This window comes from Ceraceosorus guamensis (assembly GCF_003144195.1).
Source record: "Ceraceosorus guamensis strain MCA 4658 unplaced genomic scaffold IE81scaffold_87, whole genome shotgun sequence".
Lineage (NCBI taxonomy): Eukaryota > Fungi > Basidiomycota > Exobasidiomycetes > Ceraceosorales > Ceraceosoraceae > Ceraceosorus > Ceraceosorus guamensis.
In genome coordinates, this window is record NW_020290082.1 from 38544 (window position 1) to 63142 (window position 24599).

Sequence of the window (24599 nt, forward strand, 5' to 3'; positions counted from 1 at the left end):
CTGCGCAAATCAAGCTAGAGGATGAGCTTGGTGGTCGGCTTCCCCAATGACGCTTTGGTCCAACTGCTGTTGTGTGGCCATGCCCGTGTCAGCAACTTGTCAATGGCTTTGATGGTGCAAAAGAATACAGATCTAACACAAGATTAATTCACAGCTCAAGGATTGCCACTGGACTGCAACTCTGGTGCAGAAGGAATTCCACCCTCCGTTGACGTTGTTGCCTGAGCATCTGCCTCCCCCCTGCTCAACAGTTGCCACTGTCAACGGGATGCTGAGGACTTTGAGTAGAGAAGTGTTGCCTTGCTTGATGTCTCCACCCAACAGTGACAAGCCTGCATGTGACCTTTCCACCAACCTTTCCATTGTCCTATCCATCTTCCTCTTGGTCAACAGTCACCACTGTTGATGAAGACGCTGGGGACTTTGTGCAAGAGAAGTTTGCCTCAGTCTATGTCTCCATCAACAGCGACAAGCCTGTATGCAACCTTTCCATCCACCGTTCCATCCACCGTTCTTGCACTTCTTCCTGCTCCCCTCCAGTCCATCCTGCTTTCCTTCAATTTGTCCTGGTTTTTGCCGCCTTGTTCTGCCTTCCTCCAGGCAATGCTTTTGCCTCCAGTAGTGCTCAGCTCTGGGATGCTGGTAATCTATTTTTGGTGCTGGAGGCACCACAGTCCGCCAAGAGCTAAGGTGGCAGAGCTCATGACAATCTCAGCAATGCGCCATGAGCTCATTTTGTCTGGCTTCTGTTCCTCTTCTTTGTTGAAGAACTGCGGTGGGCAAAGAAGTTGATCAGCACAAATGGACATCAAGAAGACTGAGTCAGCTGCCGTGTACCTTGCAGTTCTGGCCGCTGGCCAAAGATTTGTCCAGAACTGCGGGCAAGGGCGTTCATTTGCGTGCAGGAGTGAGACAAATTGGCAATCCGACCGTTGTCGCAGCCTGCAGTCCAAGTCCTGGCAATGCCAGCCAGTTGCTTCCGCAAGTGTTTGCAAGAGGGGCCTGACAAGCCACAGGACTAGCAACCATGAGGTTGGTGGTGCTGCCTGCCACCTTGACAGGAGCTGGCACCCTGGCATCTGCCGTACTGCAAGAGTGTGCGGCTTTGTCAAGGATGCCGCCAAGCACGCCAAGCTCCTGAGGCAGGTCCTTGGCTGGGCTGGCGCGGGCAGTGCGCAAGACTGGGACAACCTTCTTGAAGGTGGGACTGCCAGCCAGCTTGACCGGAGTGGAGGTTCTGTCCTCCTTGGTGTCACTCGGAGCAAGCGTTGTCAGCAAAACGCAGGCCGGAAGCATCTCTTCTGAGACGCATGGTGGTATGCTGGCCAATTTAACCGGTGTAAACATTGGTTCCTGTTCCAAAACGCACGTCAAAAGCAACTCACCAGAGACACTTGGGGAGCGCATCTTGTCGGAAGCACACCTCGGAAGCATCTCCTCCTGGGCGCAAGTTGATTTTTTTCTGGCAAGTTTGACCAGAGAAGGAGCATCTTCCTGCTCAGAGTTGCTTTCATCGGGCATCTCTGGCAAAACGCACACTGGAGCTGTCTTGTCAGAGTTGCGCATAGAGACTCTGGCTCCAAGGCACACTCAGTGAGCATCTTTGACAAAGCGCATTCAACAGGCGCTTTCTTTGTCTTGAGGCGCAATGAGCGCAAGCTTTTTGAGAGTTTCAAAGGGGCTTTAAGAGCCCCTTTGGCCGTTTTGACGATCTTGGCAGATTTGCCTTTGGTACTGGGCTGAGATACATTGACATTGCAACAAACAATGAAGTCAGTCACAAGACGTAAAATTAAGGGCAATGTCATTACAAGGACATAACAAGTACAACTCACCTCACGACTGTACTTCTCGTGGGGTAGGCAGTTGCGGTGACCGCAATCCTGTTCAAATCACAAGACAATGATTGGATCAGATCAGCACAGGCTGACCAAGTTGCAGAGGCAGTCAAGGCTATTGCTGATGTTAAACAAAGTACCCTTGTTCGTTCTCGTTTGTTCTCGTACTCCTCTCTGCGCTCCCAACCCGACCAGCCTTTCCTCCCGCCCTTTCCTCCCGCTTCCTCCTGCTCCTTCTCTCCACCTAGCCTGACTCCAACAACACGCCCCCCCTCCTTGCTTTTGATGTTACAACCTTGCCCTCAATCCCTCCTTCTTCTGCACCTCTGATGCCACCCCTGCGGACCATGTTGAAATGCCAAACCTGTCCTTGACATGAATCTCTTTCTCTTTCTTCTCTGATGCGTGTAGCAAATGTGAACCTCTTTCTCTTGTTCTCCGATGCTTGCAGCAAATGTGAATCTCTCTTTTTTTTTCTGATGCGTGTAGCAAATGTGACTCTCTTTTCTGATGCGTTGAAAATGCAAATTATTCCTTCTGGTGCGTGTTCCACAGCTGACGTCGTGCCAGCACTCACGATCAGCTCCTGGCAAGTCATGCACAGGCACACGCGCTGCTCACCTTTTTGGCCACCTCGTTGGCGCCGCTGCTACTATCCGCGCTTGCTCGCACGCTTGCTCGCACGCACGCACGCAGCTCTACCCAACTTGCCCACTCAATGCGCCCCCCTTGCCATGGCTTTCCAGCTCATCATGTTTGTCTGTCAGAGCCAAGTCCATGGCATACATGTGCAGCTGGGACCAACCGCTTCTTTCCGGCCAATTGGTATTGTCCAACCACTCATTCCTCTTGAGCACAATGGCATCTTCCAGATGCATGAGGCCTGCATAAAAGTGCGCCTTGTGGCACACAATGCACATCACCTTCTTATGCAAAAGGGAAGAGCTTACAGTCCTTGATGTGGGGCAACCTCCAGGCCAAGCCACGTAGCTGGAGATGCTGTCTGCATCCAGCTCAATTGTAGCGACCAATGTCTGGAATGTTGTGGCAGCCAGCGCAGAGTGGAGAGCAGCTTTAAATCACTCTGCCTTGCTGTCTGTCCTTGCATCCTGCCCAATGTTTCTGGCATCATCGCTAGGAATAATGTCCCTAAAATAGGCAGAAGTGGTGGCAACGCTGTGCATGGCTCTCTGCACTGCACGCCACTGCCGCTCATTGCCACACGCTTGCAAGGCAACAACGCGGTATCCGCAGTTGCCATCACCAACAACATTGCGGAGCCAAGAGCTCAAGCCAATTGTTTCTAGAGCTTGCACTTGGTCAGGCATTGCAATTTGCGCAAGCTCAAGCTGAGCTGGGATTGGACGCATTTCCAGGTTGCTGCCGTGCATCATATTCCAGCCCACTCTCTTGAGCACTGGCAACGCATTCCACACAACATCAGCTGGAAGCTGGATGGTTTTGATGATTTCACTGGGCAAAAGTCCCGCCTGATCCGCGGCACCACCCCGCACTGCTGCCCAAGAAATTTCCACAGTGGGCAAGGTAGGATGCTGCACAAGAAACTTTTCCAGTCTCCTGTCTACATACAACCAGTTCAAGCAGAACAGGTGCAAGGTCTTGGCTTTTGGCTTGGCTTGCAAGCTCTGGATGAGCCAGCACCTTGCCTAAATCCTGCGCAACAGGTTCAAAGCTTGGTGTTGCCTCAAATTGATATGCATCACTGGCCACCTTCAGGGCAGCGTGCGTCTTGTCAATGGTTGCAGATTTGAGCTTGACCTTTGTCAGAGCAAAAAGCCGTTCTGGTTGTTACTTTCCAAAGTCCCACATAGGGCAGCTATTGTGAGACCTGCTGACCAAACAACCTTCATTGTAGCACCTTCAATTGGTGAGGGCAAGGAGCAAGCCTCTTCCCTGGCTTGCATACAGATGGACGTCTCTGCTCCAACTGACTGAATTGCTTTGTTTGTACAGGCTCAGCTTCACCAGCAGCAAAAGCGTGCTCCTCCAGCGTTGCACAAATACACGCAACGCCCGACCAGAAAGGGCAAATTTCTGGGCAATGTCCCCCTCAGCATCAGCAGTAGCAAACGCGCCAACTAAGGTACTTTGCAGATGTCGTTCTGTCACTTTCACCACAAACGTCACTGCTACCCGCCCTACAATCTGCAAGGAACCATCCCTTGCCTCTTGTCCTCAGCCTTACTAGGACGTTGTCCTTTGCAGACTCATTGGGCCTCTTCAAGCTGGATCAGCTCAAAGCCCTTTGATGATCAAAATTTGAGCTTGCAAGGATGCTTGATTGACCTCAAGCACATCAAAGGCATCCATGCGCCCTCAGTCTGCACATTGGAGCGCAGACCTCTCCGGCCAGTGGATGTCTCACAGCGTGTGGCCGGATAATACAAATGATAACAATAATTGGTCCGGACAGAGAAAATGAACAGTGGTGAAAGCAGACAAAGAGGCACCATAGACTCACCCATAACCAGAACGCCGCAAGGAATGCCAATGCTCAGTGAGAGCAGTTGTTGGATCCACCAGATTTACAGGAATCAGAGCTTGGCTCAGTGTGCAGTGCATTGCCATCACCTACATCCCCCAACTTTGCTTCACCCGCCCCTTGTGCGTTCAAAGAGAGGAACAGAGCGCTTCAAAGATTTCAAAAGAGAAGGCAAGAGTGCACATGAATTGAGGAGACGACCTCCCTGCCCAGCTGCCCTCACTGCCATTTGAATCCAACACTGGTCTAGATGAGTTGACTGCTGCACTTGACACTGTTGAATGGCTCGTCGGCCAATCCTTTGGTCAGCGTCATGCAGAAGTCATCGTGAGCAATCTCTCGGCATTGCTCGAAACTGCCCTCAGCAATTCATTTCTCAGCCAGCGCCCACAATCTTCCTTTGCGCTTTGCTCTATACACTTACCTCTATTATTTTGCCTTTCTCCTGGCCTTTGGCGCACACATGACAACACCACTGTGCATCGATCGAACACTGCTCTTCGACACTCACGACTATCGCCATCACTCGTGCTTTGATAGCTTTCTGATCAGCGATTGACGTCTCCCGTCATTTGATTAGCAGACGTAAATGACTTCCCTTGACATTTATAGAGAAGACGTAGGTTTGTAGAGCTGACACATGACGTGACTCGCTATCCCCAGAGGACATCGACGCGCACCCTCATTCGTCCCCATTGCGTCATTGCAGCGCAATCTCTTGACTCCCAACTCCCGCCGCACGTCAGAAGGTGGATGGTAGCACGCGATTTTGCAGCAGCTTTTCCCGAGATCGTGCAGTTTGTCATCGACAACGAAGCAGTGACTTACTCGGGCCATCATCCGATCGAAGGCATCTTCATCGCCAAGACATGGGGTCGTCCTTTTGGTTTCACTTGTTTCGACCTCGTCACTAGAGCGCCTGTCGAGCCGTCGTTCACTTTGCCAAGTGACGCTGGAGCTGCTGAGGTCGGCGCAGCAAACAGTGCGCCACTTGGGGCGAGCGACGTCGATCTTGAGAATGGAGCGACGATCCACCCGTCCTTTGCTCTGCCAAACGACACAGAAGTCGGTGCTGAAGGTGCAACAACGGCGGTGGAACGCGAGATGATTCTCGTCTCAAGCAGTGGGCTGGCTTACAGGCATACAACCACGATGGCGAAAGCGAAAGCTGGACGTGTGCTGACCCAAGTCTTGAACACGGCTTCGTTGACTCAATCGCACATCACCATTTCTTCTATTACAATTACAATTGCAGATTGCGCTGCACTATCGATAACGTCTGATAAGGGTGGATCAAATGCTGCGCCATGCGCCGAGTCGGTGAATTTTGCGGTACGTTCGTGCAGCAGCAAAGTATGACCATCTAAGGGCTGCATTACGCAGTCGCTTCTGCGGAGATCACTCCATGGTAAGCACTCCCAGAATATGCTAACACAAGAACCAAAGCGGCTGGCCGACTCAAAGGTCGTGTTCCTTCGCCTCGAGATCCGAGCACGATGGCCAAGATTTACAGTGGTCAGGGTCGAACCGATTGGGCCGGCCCACATTACGGTGTGTCTACTGGACCGTCTGACATCGCCTTGATTGTCAGATGCCGAACGAATTGAGCTGCTGAGAGTGCTGATGTTGTGGCGTTTGCGGCTGCTGAAAGCTGAACTGCTGATTCTGGGGCGTTTGAAATCCTTGACTTGGCAATCCCTGCTGGCGTGCTTGATGCATCTGGAATTGTGGCTGATGCTGCTGCTGCTGCTGCTGCTGCTGCTGCTGACTCATCTGCTGAGCGGCCCCAGGTAGGTGCTGTTGTAGCTGCTGCATGAAGATTTGCTGCTGGTGTGGGGGCACGTTGTTAAGCATACCGTTCTGCATCTGAGCTAGGAATTGCTGCTGCAACGATGGATTTTGTTGGAGCGCCGCAAAGTTGATGGGCGGTACTTCTTGTGCGGGCATACTCCCATTGTGTAAGCCAGCTTGTCCACCAGTGGAAAGGGCAGGAGACTGTTGCGACTGCCCTGGCCCAAAAGAGATCGATCCTCCAAATGACTGGTGCTGAGGGGCCAAATCCGGGCTGCTTGCAGACATTCGATTGGGTGAAGCTCTCGCTGGCCCATTCATAGCGACGCCGGACGCTGCAGACTGGTCCCCAGGTCCCTGTCCCATCAGTTGAGTCTGCGCACGACCGTGCTGCTGCTGGAGCTGGGCTTGAGTACGCACGAGCGCTTGAAGCTGAGCAGCAACGGGCAACGCTCGAAAGTGTGGCTGGGTGGACTCCATGTACTGCACCAGGGGTTGGGGCTGATCCTTGCTGTGAGCTTGCAACATGTTCAGCAAGCTGAGTGCAGAGGGTCCAAACGTCTGCGTGAGAGCTTGAATTTGCTGTGGAGTGGGAGCAGAAGTGGAGGGCGCGGGCTGTCCGGGGCGAGGAGCAGCGTGTTCCCCGGCGTAGCTTTGCCCAGGAAGTTGTGTTTGATTTGACGGAGGGGCTTGCTGTGTCGGCTGGGGAGGACTGGTGCGCGTGCCCGGTGACCATGTCGGTGTATTTGATGAGAGCGCTGCAGTACCTGCAGGCGTGGTGTCATGGGCAGCAGATTGAAAGACACCATTCTGGCTCGCGATCGAGGTGGCTGCAAGTTTACTGCTCACTGGTGAAGGCGCCGCAGGCGGGCCGGCAGAGGCATCCGATGGCGAAGGCTTGTGGGCTTTGCGACTGTCTTGTTCCTGAGACGGTTCGCGGGAGCGCTTTGTGGTCGTGCTTGCGCCGGATGGAGGCAACGAGTCATGCTCGGCGGATGCTGCGCTGAATTTGGCACCCGCAACCGCTGCCTCTGCTGCCCTTCTACCCGCCGCAATGTCGAACGTTGCGATGAGCTGAGCGTAGAGAGAGGGCAGCATGGACTCGGGGACATGAGAGGAGTGTGGAAAGGGCTCGGCACGCGGAGGTGGGGGAGCAGCTTTGCCATCAATTGCCGGTTTGGCTGCCCTGTCGGCCATAGCTGCAAGGAACGCTGCGCAGTGTGGTCGCGAATCGGGCGGGGAGCGTTCAGCTGCAGTTGCAAGGCGCATGATGTCATGCTGTTACGCACACAAGTTTGACGACAGTCTAAGGCCTGCTTCGCGGTACACTGGCTCTGAAGCGAGGCTGCGCTGACCCAGGTCAACGCAGAGCCTAGGCCAGCAAGGTAAGACAGAAGCACGGAAAGGTCGGCGAGCGTCAGCGTGGCGAAGGAGCGCAGCTTGGCAAGTTTGGAGAAGGGGGCAACCAGCAAGCACGACGCACCTGATGAGCTCCTTGTTGATCTTGAGCACCAGGCCGATGCGAGTGCTGGCGACTTCTCTCTCCGGCGTCGTTTCATTGCTGACACCATTCGTAGGCGAGGAGGTGATCTTGACTTCGGCCTTGATCGTTGCATCTTTGGGAGATGCAACAGGAGTTGAGGAACCGGCGTCCGCTCCAGTCGCGGGCGGCCTGGCGTTGGATGGGGCCGGTGTATGCAGTGCGCTCGCCACAGCCCTTGGAGGCGTGTCCGATGGAGCGGTAGAGGCCGTTGCCCTGGCATCTGCAGCTACCGGCAGAGCAGCTTGGCTTTTTGGTGCTGCCACTGCGTCGGACGGCAAAGGAAGCGGATCGGCTTGCGCTGGCTTGATCGACGCAGATGACTGCCCCGCCGATGCCGATGAGCTGGAGGCTGAGGATGGGACGTCCTTCGGAGGACTCGTCGAGCCGGGAACGGATGAGTGAGACTGCGGCTGAGGAGCTAAGAGTGAGCCTTCTCGATTTGCTGGCAGCGGGGCATCCTTCTCGGCTGCAGCTCGCGGTGTTGCAGCGTTCGCCACTACTTTCTGGGACACGGCATCATTCGAATTGTTCTGCGTCGGGTGGACAGGATCACGACGACTCGGTGCAGAGGCAGCGTTTGTGACCTTTTCCGTGCTTGACGATGATGGAAGCGAGGCAGATGCTGCGACGTTCGCCTTGCTGCTAGCATTGGCAGCTGATGCGCCTGCGATCGAGGACGGGGTGGCAGCGGCGGAAGAGGGATGAGGCGAAGAGGCGGCGGTCGCAGTAGAGGTGGTGGGGATGGCGCTGGCGTGCTCGCTGGCCAGTGGAGCCGTCGACATACTCGAGGACCAAGAGGTGAGGGAAAAAGAGGGGCGCGGGGTTGACAAGTAGAAGTTGTGTGGGGCCCCAGCAGCGATGTGAATGGAGTGTGAATGCGAGTGTGGATGTGCACCCTCCTTCCGAGTTGTGCCGTGGCGGTGTGCGTGTGCGTGTGCGTGTGCCAAGTACGTTGGAAAGGTGGATGGGATGGGATGGGATGGGATGGGATGGGATGGTCTGTGCGCAGCGTTGAGGAATGGCTGATGTCGGTCAATGTCTGGAGGGCCTCGGGCCGAGTTGGAGGAGACCGGACGTGACTGACCACTCAGACTCAACTGGAGCCGGGTGTTGCGGCGAAAAGCTTTGAGCTGCAATCACGTGAATCGTGAATCGCCAATTCGCCAGTCGCGAGTTTGCTTGGCTTGGCAGGCTGCTGATGAGCGCGAATCTTGAATGTGAAGGCGATTGATTATTCAAATTGATTGCGGTTATTTTTTGATCTTTGGAGCGTGACTCCTGCAATACTGTAACAGTCAAAAGTTGGACAAAGCATCGATTCAACTCGAGATTTGAACGACTTACCACTTGTATGGATGCGGACTAATCGGCGGGCAGTCATCTCCACCTACCAAGCCGCACGCCACGCATCCATTCCTTGATTCGTGATTGATCATTAAGTCGCGGTATCTGTCAGGCAGTCAAGAGTATACGCGTGTGCTGGGCGCGCGCACGCACGCTTTGCGATGGTGCGATCGCGGCTGTGCAACTCAGGCAAGAGTCGTGATTCGTGATTCTGATTGCTGCTGCTGCTGCTGCTGCTGCTGCTGCTGCTAGATGCGCGCGGCCGGGATGCACGCATGCAGCAGCCTCTGCGCCGCACGCGTCGCGCCCCCGATATGGAGTTGCGAATGTTCCGGATTGTTCGAGAGATTGCAGCGCACCGCATCGATCAATCTCACCATTCACACTCACGACTCACGCTTCACGATTCACGTCCAAGCCAACCATACTGGATGGTCCCTGAACGTTCCTTGGCATTCATCTCTTCGGCAGGGCATACACCCTGAATCTACACTATGCGCTACATGGTCATTCGATACTGCTCGTTTGCCATCGAGCATGCAATCGTCATTTGCGAACGCACATCAAGCGTCCACTTTGACTCGGCGCGCATTCTCAAAGACGGATTTAAGACGCCGTCGAGACTGTACCCACAACCGAATCGCCTGCAAGAGTCCGGGCGATGATTGTACCCAAATTCAGCACCTCTTTCGCGTGTGCGGCAAAGACAGCCATGCAAGCGACAATCGCATCCACGAATAAAAATGGCCGGCGGCTCGGCTTCGGCCAGGGCGTGGCTTGGCAAATGCGGAGATACTGCTGTGCAACAGTTTGAGTCTCGAGTTTTGAGTTCGAACAGAGCAAAGCTGCTCGGGCGAACGGGTCAGCAAATCAAGGATCTGGCAGCATTCGATTCAAGCTCCACGCCCTTATCATGAAGAACTCTTGACTCACAACGTTGCTTCTTCCGCTGCTGCTGCTCTAGTGTTGAGTGCACGACGTGCACTGTGGTCATGTTCATGACTATCCAGTCGACGTGTGCGTCACGCGAGTCTCAGAGGTACATGGCGAGCGAGTCACGAGTACAACTTCAAATCACGTTACACGAGGAAATCACACTCGTCAAGATCAGACTCCACTCACGACTCATCAAGACGCAAACGATAGACACCAAGCTCATTCACGATGTTCTATTTGCAGAATGGCGCTCAATTTTACGCTGCCTTGTCTGTCTGGCCGTGACGCAGATGGCAACGCTAACTCATCCGTGGACATGCGCAACGGTCGGCCGAGCGCCAAGGCGTCAGCTTAATTCACGATTGCATGCAGCAGCAATACTGTAATCAAGAATCTGAATCAGACTCGCATGGAATGCCTGCCGTGCATCATCACATGCTGCTGCTGCAGTGTGAGTGCATATGCCTCGCTCTTCGCCCAGCATATGCAGCTTACTGCCGCGGCCGGCTGCCAAGCATCTGCCGGTCGATCGCCGATGCAGCCAGAAGCCAAAGCGCTCTCTCATCTCCACCGTCGACTTGCAACTTGGCCTGCCACGCCGCGCGACTGCGATGTCGAGCTACGGCACTCGCTCCGAGTGGTGAGTGGTGAGTGCCGTGGTATAGTCAGTGAGTGGCCACGAAGGGGACGATTGAGGCTTGTGGGTTGCTGTATCCGTGCTGCTGATTCCAAGCATCTGTGTATCGGCGCCCAGACTGTACACAATCACGAGCACCGCACATTTGCTGCTCCGGTTGACCGACTGATGAGGTGTGCAGGAACTCCGAAGTGGCGCCGAGCGGAGCTGCCTGCGCGTGGATTGAGCCAGCGGGGGGTCTACCTGGAGGCGTCGACCGGCATGTTCACTTGAAGTGGATCTGTCTCTGCGGTCGATCGCTATACTTCTTGAGATACCGTTCAGCCGTCAAAGTCAAGTAAGTGGAGTACTCGTGACTCGCGACTCGCGACTCGTGACTCGTGACTGAGACTGTAAGCCATGCCTCTGACTAGTATGCTCAACCTTATAATCTTGAATCAGAATGTCCGCATGACGGGATCGCAATTCAAGCCCCAATTCGGCATGCCAGGAGATTAAATGCACCGCGTGCAGCGGGCAGTAGGAGAGAGGAAGCCTTTGTAGATGCAGGTTGCGGATGCATTTGGGACGGATGAGCTGAGCCTATATTTGGGGGTGATGCGATCGATGCATGGCATCAACGCGCAACGCGCAAGGAGCAAGAGAGTCAGAGTCAGTCACGGTCACGAATCTTGAATGAGAAAGTGTGAGTGTTGATGCCTGCCTGGCCATCCCGAGCAAGCAGCAGCAGCAATGTGGATCAAGAGCAAGCAGCAGCCGGCATCTCCGCACGCACGCAAGACGCCGCACAGCTGTGAATGTGTCACCGTGATGAGTGAGGGAGTGGGAGTGGCGCTTGCTGCTGCTGCTGCGTGGTGGAGGGGAAAATAGCACATCGGCATGACTGTTCCGTCGATGGCGGAGCTGGAATCGCAATCTGCATGCATTGCCCAGAAATGGTCAAAAAGGTTTGGCATCGCGGCACATCCATACATACATATACCGCTATACACACCGTGCGTCCACCGTCGCCGCGGCTTGCCCTTCCCGCCCTCGTTGATCCCCCGCACAAGTTCTTGTGCTCATCGACACCTCTTGCTGATTGACAGCGATTCGGCTTTATTCGCCCAAAGGCATCCTGACAGAGCACTCGCTCGCTCATCCTTTTGCCGTCGCTCCTTCGTGTCCTTCGACGACAGATCGACCTTTTCCCCCCTTCACGGTGATTGGCCCCCTCTTACGCACACGACTTCGCTGGCTCGATCTGGCGCGGCACCACCATCACACTACACTCACTCTCTTCCGCCGCTCGCTTGTGACATTGGCAGCGGCCATCCACACATGTAGTCAGCATGAACTACCACACTCCTTCAGGTTCTCCTGTTCCCAACGGCGAGATGTCGCGCGCCGACATTGCTAGAGCCGCTTTGCGCTCTTTGGGCGGTCAGCAGCAGCAGCAGCAGCAGCAGCAGCAGCCATCGTGGCAACAGCAACAACATGTGGCGATGCCGCATCTTCCTCACCCGTCCAACCTCCCTGCTGCTCCAGCAGCTGCCGGCGGGTCCTACTTTGGAGGCACCGTAGTTGGCAGCTCACCAACCAGCTCCCCCATCCTTGCACCGGCTCAAAGCTCAGGCAATATGGCCGCCCCTTCTGGTGTCGTTCGTCGAGTTTCGCAAAGACAAACCGGCAGAACGTCGGCCAGGCCACCATCTTCGTCGTCTTGGTGCGACACTCCCGGCAGCCAGGCGAGTCATTTGAGCAATCAAAGTCACGCGAGCTACCTCAGCAGCACAAGCGCTGCGCCCAGCCTGAGCCTGAGCCTGAGCACCAATAATGGCAGCAACGGCAGCCTGCACGCTAGCTTCTCAGGAGAGGTACCTCTGTGCACGCCCCCTCACTCAGCATTCTTCAACAACGCGCCTGGACATCCCGCAGCGCCTCTACTGCCCGTGCCCCAGCGATCCGAGGCGATGTTTCAGCGCGTTGCTGATCGTCTGCAACTGGACGTCGCAGATGTCAAGTCTGCAGTGTTGCAGCAAGATGCTCGCAATCAGGCCGGAAGTCGCGATGCTCGTCCGCCAGCTACACATCACCGATTGGATCGTGATACCCTGCGACTCATCCTCGAGACAGTGAGAGCGGAAGACGAGGTGAGTTTGTGGCGCACTTGCTAAGCGTATACGCCGAGTCATTAACGCTTGCTCTTACTGCGCCATCTTCTTTCGACGATCAAGCAGCGTCTTGCGAAGCTGGCCTCCTTCCGGACCGAGTACCTTCGAGCGGAGAGCCTGCGAATGCAAGTGGAGCTTGAGCAGCACAGACAGGCACATGTTCGAGATCTTGAACATCCTGCAGCAGGCCACACTCACGGCGCTGTGCCCGGTACGCCACCTCCCCCCTACGAGATTTCGGAGAATCAGCGCACTCATGCCTATCCTCGCCAGGTACCACCTGCCTTGCCTTCGCGTGCGCATCGTTCTATGGATGACTACACCACGGGCCCGCCTCTTCTGCCGCCTTTGCAGACATCATCGCAGCCTCAAAACAGCGCTTTGAATCGGCCGAGACACTCTGTGCCGTTTCATGCTGCCGCAACTCATCATTCGGAGAGGATTTTGGCTCCTCTGCCGCATCAAGCACCGCCTGCATTGATGCGTCGCCGGGACACCTCGGCATCCTTGCCTCACGACGTCTTTGGCAACCCTTTCGCAAGCTTGCCACGCTCTCCAGACCTCTTCTTCCCAAGTCCCTCAACGCACGCCGATTCGATCGCATCCGAATCGCGCCGCGGCAGCGTGGACTCCAACATGAGCGGCGTGGGCAGTAAGCGCCGGCACGACGAGTCTGAAAGCATTCCTACGCACGAGCACGGTGCCGAGTGGCTGCCCAGGCAAGGCGACGGGCTCGCAGCTTCTGTCGCGGCACGCCTGGCCCCGCCACGCACCTCGAGTCTCGCTGATGCTACCGCGAGAATGGACATTCGAGACACCAACCCGGCAGGCTCCTCTCGCAGAACGAATGGCAGCATTAGGCCCCGGGGCAAAGCCTCTCGGCCCAGCAGCAGCGAAAGCAATGCTAATTCTAGCACAGGTAGCCTGGATCACGAAGAGGTCATGGCGCGATTGCGCAGCAAGGTGGCAGCTAGGCTTGCTGCCAAGCAGCAGCATGGCTCGGCAAGCACTGGGCTAGGCCTAGTCGACGCAATGCCACTCCAATCCACACCCGCCCATCGCCGCAGCAGCAGAGGCCGCACGAATCGCCCAGAGAGCGCTGGCAACGCTCCTAGACGGCGAAGCGTCGAAAGCCGAAGCGCGTCACGTCCGCGCAAGGTTGCGAGCATGAGCCACCTCCAAAGGTGCGACGAGGCGCCTTCTCGCAGTCCATCTGACGAAGAGCAACAGCAGACTCCCATAGCCACAAAGCAGACAGGTAGACCTTTTGACTCCCCCAATGTTAGTGGGAGCACTGGCATTGAAGCTTTGCTAAACGCTGCAGCTATACGCGAGACGAATGCGGCCGCCACAATCTCCTCCTTAGCAGACCCTTCAAGCGCGATTGCACCCATTAGCGAAAATGCCATCACCCCGCCTTCCCTCCGTACCGCTGCCTGACCCTTGAAGACAAATCTGTATCCTAGTATTCCCATTCCCAGATTCTAGAACGTCGGTCACTTTCTGCACTTGCAGACGCGCATGTGCGCATACCCCCAAATCAGCTCTTCGCGTCCCCGAATCGCAAAACGAATGCAGGCGGATCAGAACAGAGCCTTGGCAATGGGCAATGTCGATTTAAGATGCTTGCCTGACGCGTGGACATGGCGACGACCAGCTTGGTGAGCTGACGTGGTGCGAACGCGCTGCCTTCGTGGGGTTTGTGTGTGTGTGTGTGTGTGTGTGTGTGTGTGTGTGTGTGTGTGAGATCCCAGCCGTGGAAATGAGAATGAGGAGACTTTTATCCTTGATGTGCTAAGCGCCCACACGCTTGGCGAGGCAGCGGCTCTTTCGCGCCTCTCTCTATCTTGTTTACTTGAAAGCCATCGCCAAATCCGACGGGAACCTCTTCAGGGCCAGAGGAGCGTCTCCACGTCAGCGTGCCGTGCGTGAGCACGTCATGCGGTGCCGGTCACCTTGGCAGCCGTGTGCGCAGGTGCTAAACGTTTTGCGTTGACGGAAATGAGCTGATGGGGCAAGCAAAAGTCAGCCAAGGTGCTCAGTAAAGAATTTTGACTTTCAAAGGGACGAGACGACAGAAAGAGAGTCACCACTTGCCCAAGTCCCTTTTTTGAGGCCATGGCGTCGGACGTGTGCACCACAAATGCGCTTTTGTGCTGGAAACTCTGGGGGGCGCGCGCTGCTGCGTGCACATCGACTCACGTGGTAGAAAACGATGAGGACCATGGTCAGACTACCGAGCCAGTTGGCCAGCGCTGCGAGCGTCACATCTGAAATCATGTCTGCTGCCGCGCGCTCCTCGCAACCTCTCGCGCTGCTCGTACTGCTACAATGCCCCAGACCTGATCCTTTTCGTGGGGAGGAGCGGAGTCACCTGTTGATAGTTGAGACTGTGGCGCGAAGTGCGGAGCGTTCTTCTTTGCTTGCCCTTGAATGCGGCAGAGGGGTGAAGGTCAAGAAGAAGCTTGGCGCGGATACGCGTACTCCAAGCATGTCCGACATAGTCGTGAGTCGTGAGTGCTGCTGCTTTGGAAAGCGTGCTCACCGTGGGAGCCACGTTCACGTGACTGATAAGCAGCGCATCCGCACGAGAGGGCTGACGCACGGACCTCCGCGGCTCGTGCAAGCGCGCTTGGCGCTTATTGCTGCTGAGTGCGCACGCGTGTGGCTGAACCGCTGGCTGGCTGGCTGGCTGGCTGGCTGGGCTTGGGATGGTGCACGAGGTGTTGATGTGTGCTGGTATACTTGTGCGTCAAGGAGAGCAGAGCAGCATAATAGTCACGAGTCACGAGTTGACGTGAGTTGCGTTGCGTGCGTGCTGATGGCGAGGGTGGGCGCTCTGCTCTGCGTGTGTGGCCCCCATATGACCGAGGAGGCAAGCAGCGGCGGGGTATGCAGGAGCGGCGATGAGGAGGCGAAGAGGCATGCTGGGCGGCGCGGGTTGCATTGCACGCGCGCCATGTCTGCGGCTCACGGCGACACAATGCGCACTCGCAGACAGACTCCAACTCCAACTCACACTCAGACTATTGAGATGGCTTGTACGCACATGTGACTTGGGGCGATGACCATCCAGCCAACCAAAATAAAGAATCTCGACATCTTGAATTCACATTGTGAATGCTGCGCAGCCCTCCTCTTCCAGAAGAGACTCACGACTGCTGCTGCTCTTACGCTCACTCTCACATCACCTCTGTCACCAGCACACGCGCCACGGCGATTGTGCCCACTCACTTCTTCGGCAGAAAAGGTCCGTATTGTCGCTACCAGTCAGCTCAGCGCAACTCCCCTTTGCGCCCACACCACACTCTCACCTATCAACGATAGCCAGCATCAGTCCAGGTGACGCAGATCACGATGGCGGACAAGGTCAGCGAGGATGAGCTCAAGCCTACCCGTGCGTAGCAGGGACGTGCAGCTCTGCCTCTCCCTTGCCGGCTCTGAGGCTGACATCAGCTGCTTTGCCTTTTCTTCCCCCTTCTCCCTACATGACTGCGCAGAGACTGAGGGCTACAAGGCTGGAGAGAAAAAGTCGCTAGCAGAGTACGCTCAGCTGGACGCAGAGGATGAGAGCCTGGCTCGCTGGAAAGCTAGTCTAGGCATCGTTCCCGGTGCTTCTGGTGGAGCTGCTACTGGACCAAAGGTGCGTGTCATGCGTGACAGGAGCGGTACAGCAGGGTAGTGAGGTGCAGGCGGATAGCGTCTTGGAGCTAGAGTGGCCAGCCCGGGACCGGCTACTTTGCGGAGCAGCGCTGAGGAAAAGATGCTCGCACCAGCGCTGCCACGATGCTGACCGATCCAGGCTCTTGACCCAACGCAGCTCAAGTTGCACTCCCTTTCGCTCGTCTCTGCTACGGCGCCAAACGGAGCTGTCACCTTGGACTTGGAGAGTGGTAACGCAGACGCTATCAAGAAGGACACCTTGACAATCAAAGAAGGCGTCGAGTATCACGTCAGCTTCAAGTTCACGTGAGTAGCATGTAGTCTCGCGTGTCCTCACGACTCCAGAGCTGGGCCGCTCACGATGTCATTGCTTCTCTTCTTTTCCTGCAGCGTAGGTCAAGAAGTGCTGTCCGGCTTGCGTTTCATCCAAGTCGTCAAGCGTGGAGGCATTCCAGGTGCGCCTTCGACGAGCCTCGTCATGCGTCCATGTGCTGATTGGTTCGCTATCCCTCTACAGTCGACAAGACGGAAGCGATGATTGGATCCTTTTCACCACGTGGCGAGCCTTACATCAAGCATCTAGAGACGGAAGAAGCTCCTTCGGGCATGCTCGCACGAGCCACCTACAGCGTGCGAAGCAGACTGATCGACGATGACAACCAGACGCTTTGGGATCAGAGCTGGAGCTTCAAGATTGCCAAGGATTGGGCCGCATAGTCGCGCTCCACCCTCCATTTCAGCATCGCATATCGAAGTCTCGCCGTTTGAAGAAACATCCGACCGCCTTTTGCATCTAATCGCCCTCATCCTCATCCCCTTCCGCGCCCTTTCACTCCCGCACATGACCCGCTGAGGAGGCTGCGCACGACTTTGTGCAGTATGCGACAAACTTTACCATGGCTCCTTCTTCATGTTCAAGGCTGTTGGACTTGAACACTCAAGGAATGGGGCAATGTCGTACATTTCTAGCTCGCCCGACTGCAGCGAGACGGACAAGGCCGAATGCTTGCGTCTGACGCGAGCCAGGTGGGCTTTGAATTGGCCTGCGGACACTCATTCGCTATCCGCCCTCTTCAGGCGCCGGTGCAGCCGAGCATGGCGATGTGAAGATGCACCGAGCGCGCAGCTGGCCCAGAGTGCATTTTGTTTCGAAGGAGATCTCGGATGATGCCTTCTTTGCCGCAAAGGGTGAGAAGAGCAGTCTTGTTGTGATTTGCTCCGATTCCACAGAGCGGCGCAGGATGCGAGGAGCTAGCAACGCTCGAGAAAATTAGCTGCCCTTCAACTCGTCTCGTACGTCTTCATCGGAGCCCCTTGCTTACGGCCTCGCAATGCGACGCGGCCGCAAGCGAACAGGTCTGCGATGTGCACTCGGTCAGCGGCATCGCTTGATCAAGCGGACCATGCTCAATGTGCGACCGCCCTCCAAGCGAGCGCTGAACGACGACTTGGCGTCGGCTTGACAAGGCGGGATGAGGCTGATTGAAGCTCTAGGCAGCAAAGTCTTCCCTCGGCCTCCTTTGCACGATCGTCAGACGAGGGGCGGATGACATGTTCAAGACATCGAAAGTCTTGATGAGTGTCTCTCTCCCCTCTTGTGTCGAGGCGCGCGCGGCAGAGCCAACAATGAGCACGTGATCAGGTTTACGCTCGAATGTGGCCCATGCATATGCAGGACCGCGCGCGCGCGCGCATGGACGCCAGCAGCGCTCGTCGGCATTCAGCCGGATTTTAAAGCTCGAGTCCGGGTTGGGTTGCGTTTCCTCCGAAGGGAGCACGCGCTCTCCGGAAATACCAATTGTGAGTCGAGTTGCTTCGCGCACATGATTGCTGTGTATGCCGGGGATTGCGCACATCAGCAGCAGCGCGACGTTTCGGGGATTGCAATTCAGTCATCGTGGCTGGTGGGTGGTTGGTAGGTGCGGCGAAGGGTATAAGATGGCGCAAATGTCACACTCGCGGTTCGACGTCTCTTCTCCGCATATCCACACTCGCGGTGCTACGTCTCTCCTCCGCTTATCAACCCCATCTGTAGAAGGAACATTGGACGCCCGACTCGCACAGGCGCAGGCCAAGCTCAAAGACTCTTACCTCTTTGCTTCTTCTTTCTGCACTCCTCACACCCACCCATGTCCCACTCGAAGCAAAAATTTGCGCGAGGCCAGCAAGCTCCCAAGTTGGATGCTGATGCTGGTCTAGCGCTCACCGCTGGTCACTTTGATCAAGCTGTAGAAGGCTGGGCACCCATCGGTACGTTGCCAGACGATGTGCTTCCGGAAGGGCAAGCTCGACCCAAGCTGTTCGACAGTCTGGTCGAGCTCAATCATTCCGGTGGTCTAGCGCTCAAGAACAGGGTGGTGGTGTCGCCCATGTGTCAGTATGTCGCCAAGGATGGCTTCCCAAGCGTCTACCATCTCGGCCACCACGCTTCCTGGGCCCTGCACGGCGTCGGCACCATCATGTTCGAGACCACTGGCGTCACTCCAGCTGGCAGGATCAGTACGCACGGTGAGCATCTCATCTCTACTCATCTCTCGCGCACGCGTTCAGCCAACGCAGATGGCTGATGGTCCAATTTGCGCTTCGCGCCATGTTCGTCGCTTTCTTGCATGCATGCAGATCTGGGTCTTTGGAAGGATGAGCAGATTCCAGCGTTCATCTCCCTCGTATCATCCCTGCGCACCCTCTCGCCCGGTCTGACAGTGGGCGTGCAGCTGGGCCATGCAGGCAGAAAATCCTCCACATTTCCGCCTTTTCAGCGTCGCCCACGCAAGCACGAGCAGTGGGCGGAAGAGGAGGAAGGCGGTTGGCCAGAGGAGATTGTCGCTCCCAGCGCTGTCCCTTACGGACCCAACTGGTTCAAACCTCGCGAGCTGAGCATCGGCGAGATCGAGAACATAAAGCAACAATTCATCCAAGCTGCAGAGAGAGCCTACGACAAGGTCGGTGTCGATTTCATCGAGATTCACCTGGCTCACGGCTACCTCGGAGTGAGTTGGGGGATGAAGAGTGGCCGCAAAGATGGCGTAGCTTGCCTTGCGCACTGACAATTGTCCCATCTTTTTGCATTCCCTTCAGCACCAATTCCTCTCGCCGCTGTCCAACAAGCGCACAGACCAGTATGGCGGTTCCTTTGAGGGTCGCATAAAGTTTCCCTTGGACATCATCAAGGCCATCCGAGCCAGGTGGCCAGAACGCTCGCTTTGGGTGCGAATCTCTGCTACGGATCAATGTGATCACTTGGCTGCCCAGGGTACAGAGGTGTGGGACTTGGAGCAGACCAAGAAGCTCGCAGAAATCCTGGATCGAGAGGGTGTGGCTGTGCTGGATGTCAGCTCCGGCGGTCTAGTGGCCGAGCAACAGATCCAAGTGAGCTAGCTAGCTCGCTCTCCCGCAACCTTGTTGCGCCCGTCATTATTTTGCTGGAACTGACTTGCGCATCATCTGCCACGCACCGACAGGTCGGGCACGCCTACCAAGCGCCATTGGCCGCCGGCATCAAATCGCTGAAGTTGCCCTCGATGAAGGTCATGTCCGTCGGCATGCTCGAGTCGGGACCGAACGACAAGGCAGGAGAGGTGGCCGAAGCGACGCTTCAAAATGGTCATGCAGATCTCATTGCTATCGCGAGAGGTCAGATGGCATCGCCCAATTGGACCGAATTGGCTGCTGCCAACCTGGCCGGCGTGCGAACGGTCGAGAACCCGAGCTACCATAGAGTGAGCATGGCGCATCGATTAGGGGGAGGCGTTGTGGATGCGCTAGCTAAGACACAGTGTCCCCCTCTTTCCTCTTCATCTAGATTCACGGCCCAAAGCGCACTCCGCACTGAGACTGCTGATCTTTGCTGCTGTGTTCGCTGGGTGCAAGTCGAGACAATGGTTCATCCACTGCTCAACTTCAGCTTGGGATCAGCGTATAGCGATGAGGGCTGTCCTCCAGCCTTTTCCAGCAATGCATAGCCCTCGTACCGGCTCTTCTTGCCTCCAGCAAAGGTAGGGGCGATGTTGGCGTAGTTGATGTGCGGGCTCAATTGTTTGCTCTTCCGCGCGACGTCGTCGAGGTGTTTCGCATATCCTCTTGGATCCTTGACCATTTTCGCGCGCATCTTTGGACTGTGCAGATGCAGCTTGAAGATTTTGAATTTTGTCGGCATCATCAGGCCCCTTTTGTGCGGTTGGCGAGAGGCGTCGATGGCCTGGGACGAGAATCTCGGCTGTTCTCCACGTCGCGCATCAGGGTTTGTTTGCGAGATTGGCTGTGGACGTTGCGGAGTTGCACGCTCATGCAGAGTACGAGCGGAAGCGCGAAGGGAGCTAATGAAGGTGCGCTTTGTTCATCAAGGGATCGCTTGACGTACTCATCCACCTTGAACTGCGAATACTCACATGGATAGCCACGCGCAAGCAAGGGCGACAAAGGCAAAAGTCTTGGCCATATTGAGCCTGATACACTCGACTCTTGACCAGCACGAGCGTATCGATTGTGCACTCAAGACGATCACGTGATCAGCTAGATGCTTGCAACTTGACAGCCGGTGAGCATTCGAGCCGCGCGCGCAGCAAAAGTCGGTCACTCTGGAGTCCTCCGCAGGAGTTTCGTACTCTACCGCGCAACCAGCCAAGTGAGCTCGCACCTGCGCTCAAAGGAGATATTCTAGAAAGGTGGCCAGCACCACTAGACCATCCGGCCCAAGCACAAAATAGGATAAAAAACACCGGTACTTAAGTCAAGTCGAGTCTTCGTAGCGCACTGTGAGCTGTGCAAAGACAAAGGACTTGAAATGGAGAAGAATGTGCTGGTGAGGGACACTAGTCGTGAGTCTTGAGTGATTGTGCTGCTTGGTGTCGAAGGATGATGTGGTCAAGCCGGACGCTCATGCATCCATGCGACTTCATGTTCAAGCATTCTCGACCCTCTCTCTCCGTTCTTCCTTGCGCAAGGGATCGCATACAGCGGTGCGCATCGAAGTTGGACCCCCCGGCCCTTTTTCCCTGCTGCTCGTGCCATGATGAAGGAGTTGCGCCTCAGGTAAATCGTGTTCCTTAATTGCCCGCGGCATTCTGGACATCCGCGGGTCTCGCTCGCTCGCCCTTTGCGTGGGCGTGAATGCGCCAATCGGAGGCGGCTGCGGCGAAACAATAAGGAGCAGTCGAGGCCGAATCACTCAATGGCATGACGATTGCGTACCCTCGCTCGCTGGTGTGCCTGGGCCAAGTGGAACAGAAGGCGAGGCGGCCTGTGAAGCATGGTTGAGGCAGCAGGCAACAGCATGTGTAGGTTCAATGTGAATGTCTGAAAGGATTGCATGGTGCGCGGGCGAGTGACGCAGCAGCAATCGACGCCCAATCTCGACTGCGTGCGCCGTGTCGAGACATTCGATTCTTACAGCCAATTGACGGCGCTATATACGTTGCAGGGTGCCGCGCGTGCACGCCAAGGCTGACACAGCCGCAGCCACTCCCCTTAATTGGCGTCATTCACTTGATTCGTGATGGACCGACCGCATACATCAATTGAGGTTCATGACTCGCTTAGGCTGTGCGTGACGCCTCGGCGGATGCTGCTCGCGATGATGATGATGATGATGATGATGATGATGATGATGAGGCAGCGCACGTCTCTTGCTGAGTCTGATTGCGCCGCTGCCACCGGCGCTGCATGGCCTGATGTGAGAGCAAGGATGCTGTTAGAGGAGAGTCAGAGTGTGAGACGTATTTGCATGTTGCTGCCGCTAAAATATGAAATCCAAATCCATATCCATATCCAAATCCAAATCCCTGCTTAATTGAATCGCCCGTGTGTGTAAAAGCTATAGCCGCCTCACCGCGGTAGATGTGTTCACTGACAAGGCATATGCAGATGCCGCTATGTATGAGGTACGGCCATGCACTCACACTCTCCGCTCTGCTTGAACGCATCTTGAATGAAGCGAACAGCAGGGCCTGGGCGGGGCATTTGCGCTCGACAGCAATCGTGGAATCAGGACCCGCAGTTGTCCGCTCGCATACTCACGACTGACTCGTGCTGATTGATGCGATGCGGTGCGTGTACAATCAGCAGCGGGAGGGCGCTGTGCGTACTATACATGCGCATACGCCAAACATGTGCGCAGGCTCGATATGCTGTACGCTGCGGCTCGCGAACGCAACGATCGACGCTTTGCACCTACCTACCTCACCTTTGAGGCATGGCAGCCATCTTACTCGTCACTCGCGACTGTCACTTTAATTGTCAATCAGGAACGGCGCCGCGGTCCCCCGTCACGTCATCGACAGCATGTGATTCGCCGTGTCAACAAAGGCTCGCTGTTTAGGCATTCCCTAGTCACGGTCACGAGTCGGTGAGTGAGTGTGAAGTCCCTCCCCTCTCTCCATGCCTTCACGATTCGTGATTGGCATGCTACCGGTACCGGTACCGTACGTACATCATCACGCGCATCGCAAGCACCCACCGAGCGTGGCGCAACTACGCGCCGCGCGCGGCTTTGCTCGGCGTCATGCATACGCGTACCTCTCCGAATCGCTGTGCCATGGCTGTATAGCGACTCGTGACTGCCATCCACAAATTCACGACTCGCGACTGCTGCATGCCTGCCTGCCTGCCTGCCTGCCTGCCCACAGAAATTCTTGACGTTTGTAGCGAGCGGTACGACTTTATTGTGCACGGATCGCTGAATTGCACAAAGACCGAGCTTCGAACAGCAGGCAGACAAGGCTTACTCGGTGTTAAGATGCAGGGCCGGGGTGACATTCCGCGCAGCTCCATGCTGATGACTGCTGGGATCCGAACATTCATTCTTGATTCCATGCCTCGGATTTCACAGCTTCCGAACAGAAAGCTTGTGGTACAGGTACAGGTACACGGACATAAGGAATCACCGGTACCAATGCAGTGAGCGAGCGATTGACACTTCGTCCATCACGCCACACAAGCGGTGTTTGAAGGACGGGCGGACTTGCGTGCAGCGGTGACGTGCTCGCTCCTAATCGCTACTTCGGCGTTTTGCGTTTCCGTGGTACGCGGCTATAAATAGCTATCCTTTTCTTTCTCGTCTGCCTCAATTTGCCTCTCTTCAACCATCACATTTGATCACACAAGCATCGAGCGCAAAGATATATACGCACACGCACACACTTGTCACACGCACCTCTCTTCAAACTTCGACATGGCCTCCACAACCTCGGCCGCAACGCACGCGCCCCTGCTGGCAGCAATCCAAGCTAGACGTTCCATCTACGCCCAAGGCAAGCGTCAAATCCTCACCGACGAAGCAGTCACCAGTCTGGTCAAAGCCATCGTCAAGGACAGTCCCTCTGCTTTCAACAGTCAATCCAGCAGAGTGGCCATCCTGTTCGGCAAGCAACACGAAAAGTACTGGAATGAGTATGCACCAGAGATTTATGGCAAGGTTGCTGGACCCGAAGGTGAGTTCTCGGGGGAGAGGGTTGGTTGGGGTCAAATCTATGAAGAGGGGAGGGGGGGGCTTCTTCCCCATTCCTTTACACTTGCACGCTCGACTCGGCAAAGTTTGAGGGAAGCTAACGGACCTTGCCGCGCATCGAAAATTGCTCGCAGCTCTTGCAAAACAACAAAAGCGTCTCGAAGCGTTTGCCGTGAGTGTCAGGGCTCTGCGACGACGATCAACACGATGGATCCGTGATGAACTGATCTTTCTACCCAATGCGCAATGCGCATTGACACTTTGACTGCACGCAGGGCGCAACCGGCACGGTCCTCTTCTTCGAAGACGATGCGAGTCTAGAAGCCTCGGCCAAACGCAATCCAGGCGTGGCTTCCCAATTCAGCCCTGTGAGTTGAATTTGCTCGATCAGTCCCGTTTCCCTTTCCGCTCGCTTTCCCGCCCCCTCTCCTTGCTCACATCGGCGATTTCTTGTCCCCCCCTGCTCCCTTTTCTCCGCTTCTAGTGGTCTCTACAATCTAGCGGCATTGCGCAAGGCAACGTCTGGAACGCTTTGACTGCAGCAGGATACGGTGCAAATCTGCAGCACGTCATCCCTTCCACCTCTCCCTTGGCAGCCGCCGAGCTGCTCAAACTTCCAGCAACGTGGAGAATTCATGCGGAGCTCGTTTTTGGCTCGTGAGTCTCATGTTTCCTGTGCTGTCCACGCGCGCGCTCGATGATGGAGCTTACAAAGATTTGACATTCCATCGTGCTCAATCTCTTTCC

The 24599-nt window shown here is 55.8% G+C and overlaps 8 protein-coding genes across 8 annotated transcripts; 4 read left to right on the forward strand and 4 right to left on the reverse strand.

Moving 5' to 3' along the window:
* Window positions 1-891: 891 nt before the first annotated feature.
* Window positions 892-1521, reverse strand: IE81DRAFT_349722 (hypothetical protein; the record flags this gene model as incomplete). The annotated part of the gene is made up of 2 exons (XM_025516436.1): window positions 892-1301; window positions 1386-1521. 2 exons carry the CDS (start codon window positions 1519-1521, stop codon window positions 892-894), a joined length of 546 nt encoding a protein of 181 aa, XP_025367103.1.
* Window positions 1522-5500: 3979 nt separating this feature from the next.
* IE81DRAFT_362530 (hypothetical protein) lies at window positions 5501-8457 on the reverse strand (the record flags this gene model as incomplete). Its single annotated transcript, XM_025516743.1, has 3 exons — window positions 5501-7331; window positions 7422-7504; window positions 7616-8457. 3 exons carry the CDS (start codon window positions 8455-8457, stop codon window positions 5929-5931), a joined length of 2328 nt encoding a protein of 775 aa, XP_025367104.1. The 3' UTR covers window positions 5501-5928.
* A 3371-nt stretch (window positions 8458-11828) lies between these two features.
* On the forward strand, window positions 11829-14434 carry IE81DRAFT_248803 (hypothetical protein). Its single transcript, XM_025511296.1, has 2 exons — window positions 11829-12724; window positions 12809-14434. Exons 1-2 carry the CDS (start codon window positions 11924-11926, stop codon window positions 14183-14185), a joined length of 2178 nt encoding a protein of 725 aa, XP_025367105.1. The 5' UTR covers window positions 11829-11923; the 3' UTR covers window positions 14186-14434.
* A 369-nt stretch (window positions 14435-14803) lies between these two features.
* On the reverse strand, window positions 14804-15025 carry IE81DRAFT_317283 (hypothetical protein; the record flags this gene model as incomplete). The annotated part of the gene is made up of 1 exon (XM_025512581.1): window positions 14804-15025. One exon carries the CDS (start codon window positions 15023-15025, stop codon window positions 14804-14806), a length of 222 nt encoding a protein of 73 aa, XP_025367106.1.
* An 838-nt stretch (window positions 15026-15863) lies between these two features.
* IE81DRAFT_305821 (E set domain-containing protein) lies at window positions 15864-17569 on the forward strand. The gene is made up of 5 exons (XM_025512335.1): window positions 15864-16142; window positions 16246-16388; window positions 16566-16714; window positions 16799-16863; window positions 16926-17569. The coding sequence occupies exons 1-5, from the start codon at window positions 16103-16105 to the stop codon at window positions 17123-17125; spliced, it is 597 nt and encodes a 198-aa protein (XP_025367107.1). The 5' UTR covers window positions 15864-16102; the 3' UTR covers window positions 17126-17569.
* A 968-nt stretch (window positions 17570-18537) lies between these two features.
* IE81DRAFT_349727 (FMN-linked oxidoreductase) lies at window positions 18538-20240 on the forward strand (the record flags this gene model as incomplete). The annotated part of the gene is made up of 5 exons (XM_025516437.1): window positions 18538-18916; window positions 19028-19398; window positions 19487-19777; window positions 19870-20127; window positions 20211-20240. The coding sequence occupies 5 exons, from the start codon at window positions 18538-18540 to the stop codon at window positions 20238-20240; spliced, it is 1329 nt and encodes a 442-aa protein (XP_025367108.1).
* Window positions 20241-20291: 51 nt separating this feature from the next.
* IE81DRAFT_349728 (hypothetical protein) lies at window positions 20292-20846 on the reverse strand (the record flags this gene model as incomplete). Its single annotated transcript, XM_025516438.1, has 2 exons — window positions 20292-20724; window positions 20797-20846. 2 exons carry the CDS (start codon window positions 20844-20846, stop codon window positions 20292-20294), a joined length of 483 nt encoding a protein of 160 aa, XP_025367109.1.
* Window positions 20847-23225: 2379 nt separating this feature from the next.
* IE81DRAFT_326036 (Nitroreductase) lies at window positions 23226-24509 on the forward strand (the record flags this gene model as incomplete). The annotated part of the gene is made up of 4 exons (XM_025514710.1): window positions 23226-23835; window positions 23987-24024; window positions 24128-24220; window positions 24337-24509. Coding segments are annotated over exons 1-4 (563 nt in total), but the record flags the coding sequence as incomplete, so codon positions are not given.
* Between the last annotated feature and the right edge of the window lie 90 nt (window positions 24510-24599).

Bases quoted from the DNA above. Each gene is read 5' to 3' on its own strand.
- IE81DRAFT_248803 (XM_025511296.1), top strand. From the start codon at position 11,924: ATGAACTACCACACTCCTTCAGGTTCTCCTGTTCCCAACGGCGAGATG. The intron at 12,725-12,808 runs GTGAGTTTGTGG...TCGACGATCAAG, and splicing joins CAGTGAGAGCGGAAGACGAG to CAGCGTCTTGCGAAGCTGGC.
- IE81DRAFT_305821 (XM_025512335.1), top strand. From the start codon at position 16,103: ATGGCGGACAAGGTCAGCGAGGATGAGCTCAAGCCTACCC. The intron at 16,389-16,565 runs GTGCGTGTCATG...GACCCAACGCAG, and splicing joins GAGCTGCTACTGGACCAAAG to CTCAAGTTGCACTCCCTTTC. The intron at 16,864-16,925 runs GTGCGCCTTCGA...ATCCCTCTACAG, and splicing joins CAAGCGTGGAGGCATTCCAG to TCGACAAGACGGAAGCGATG.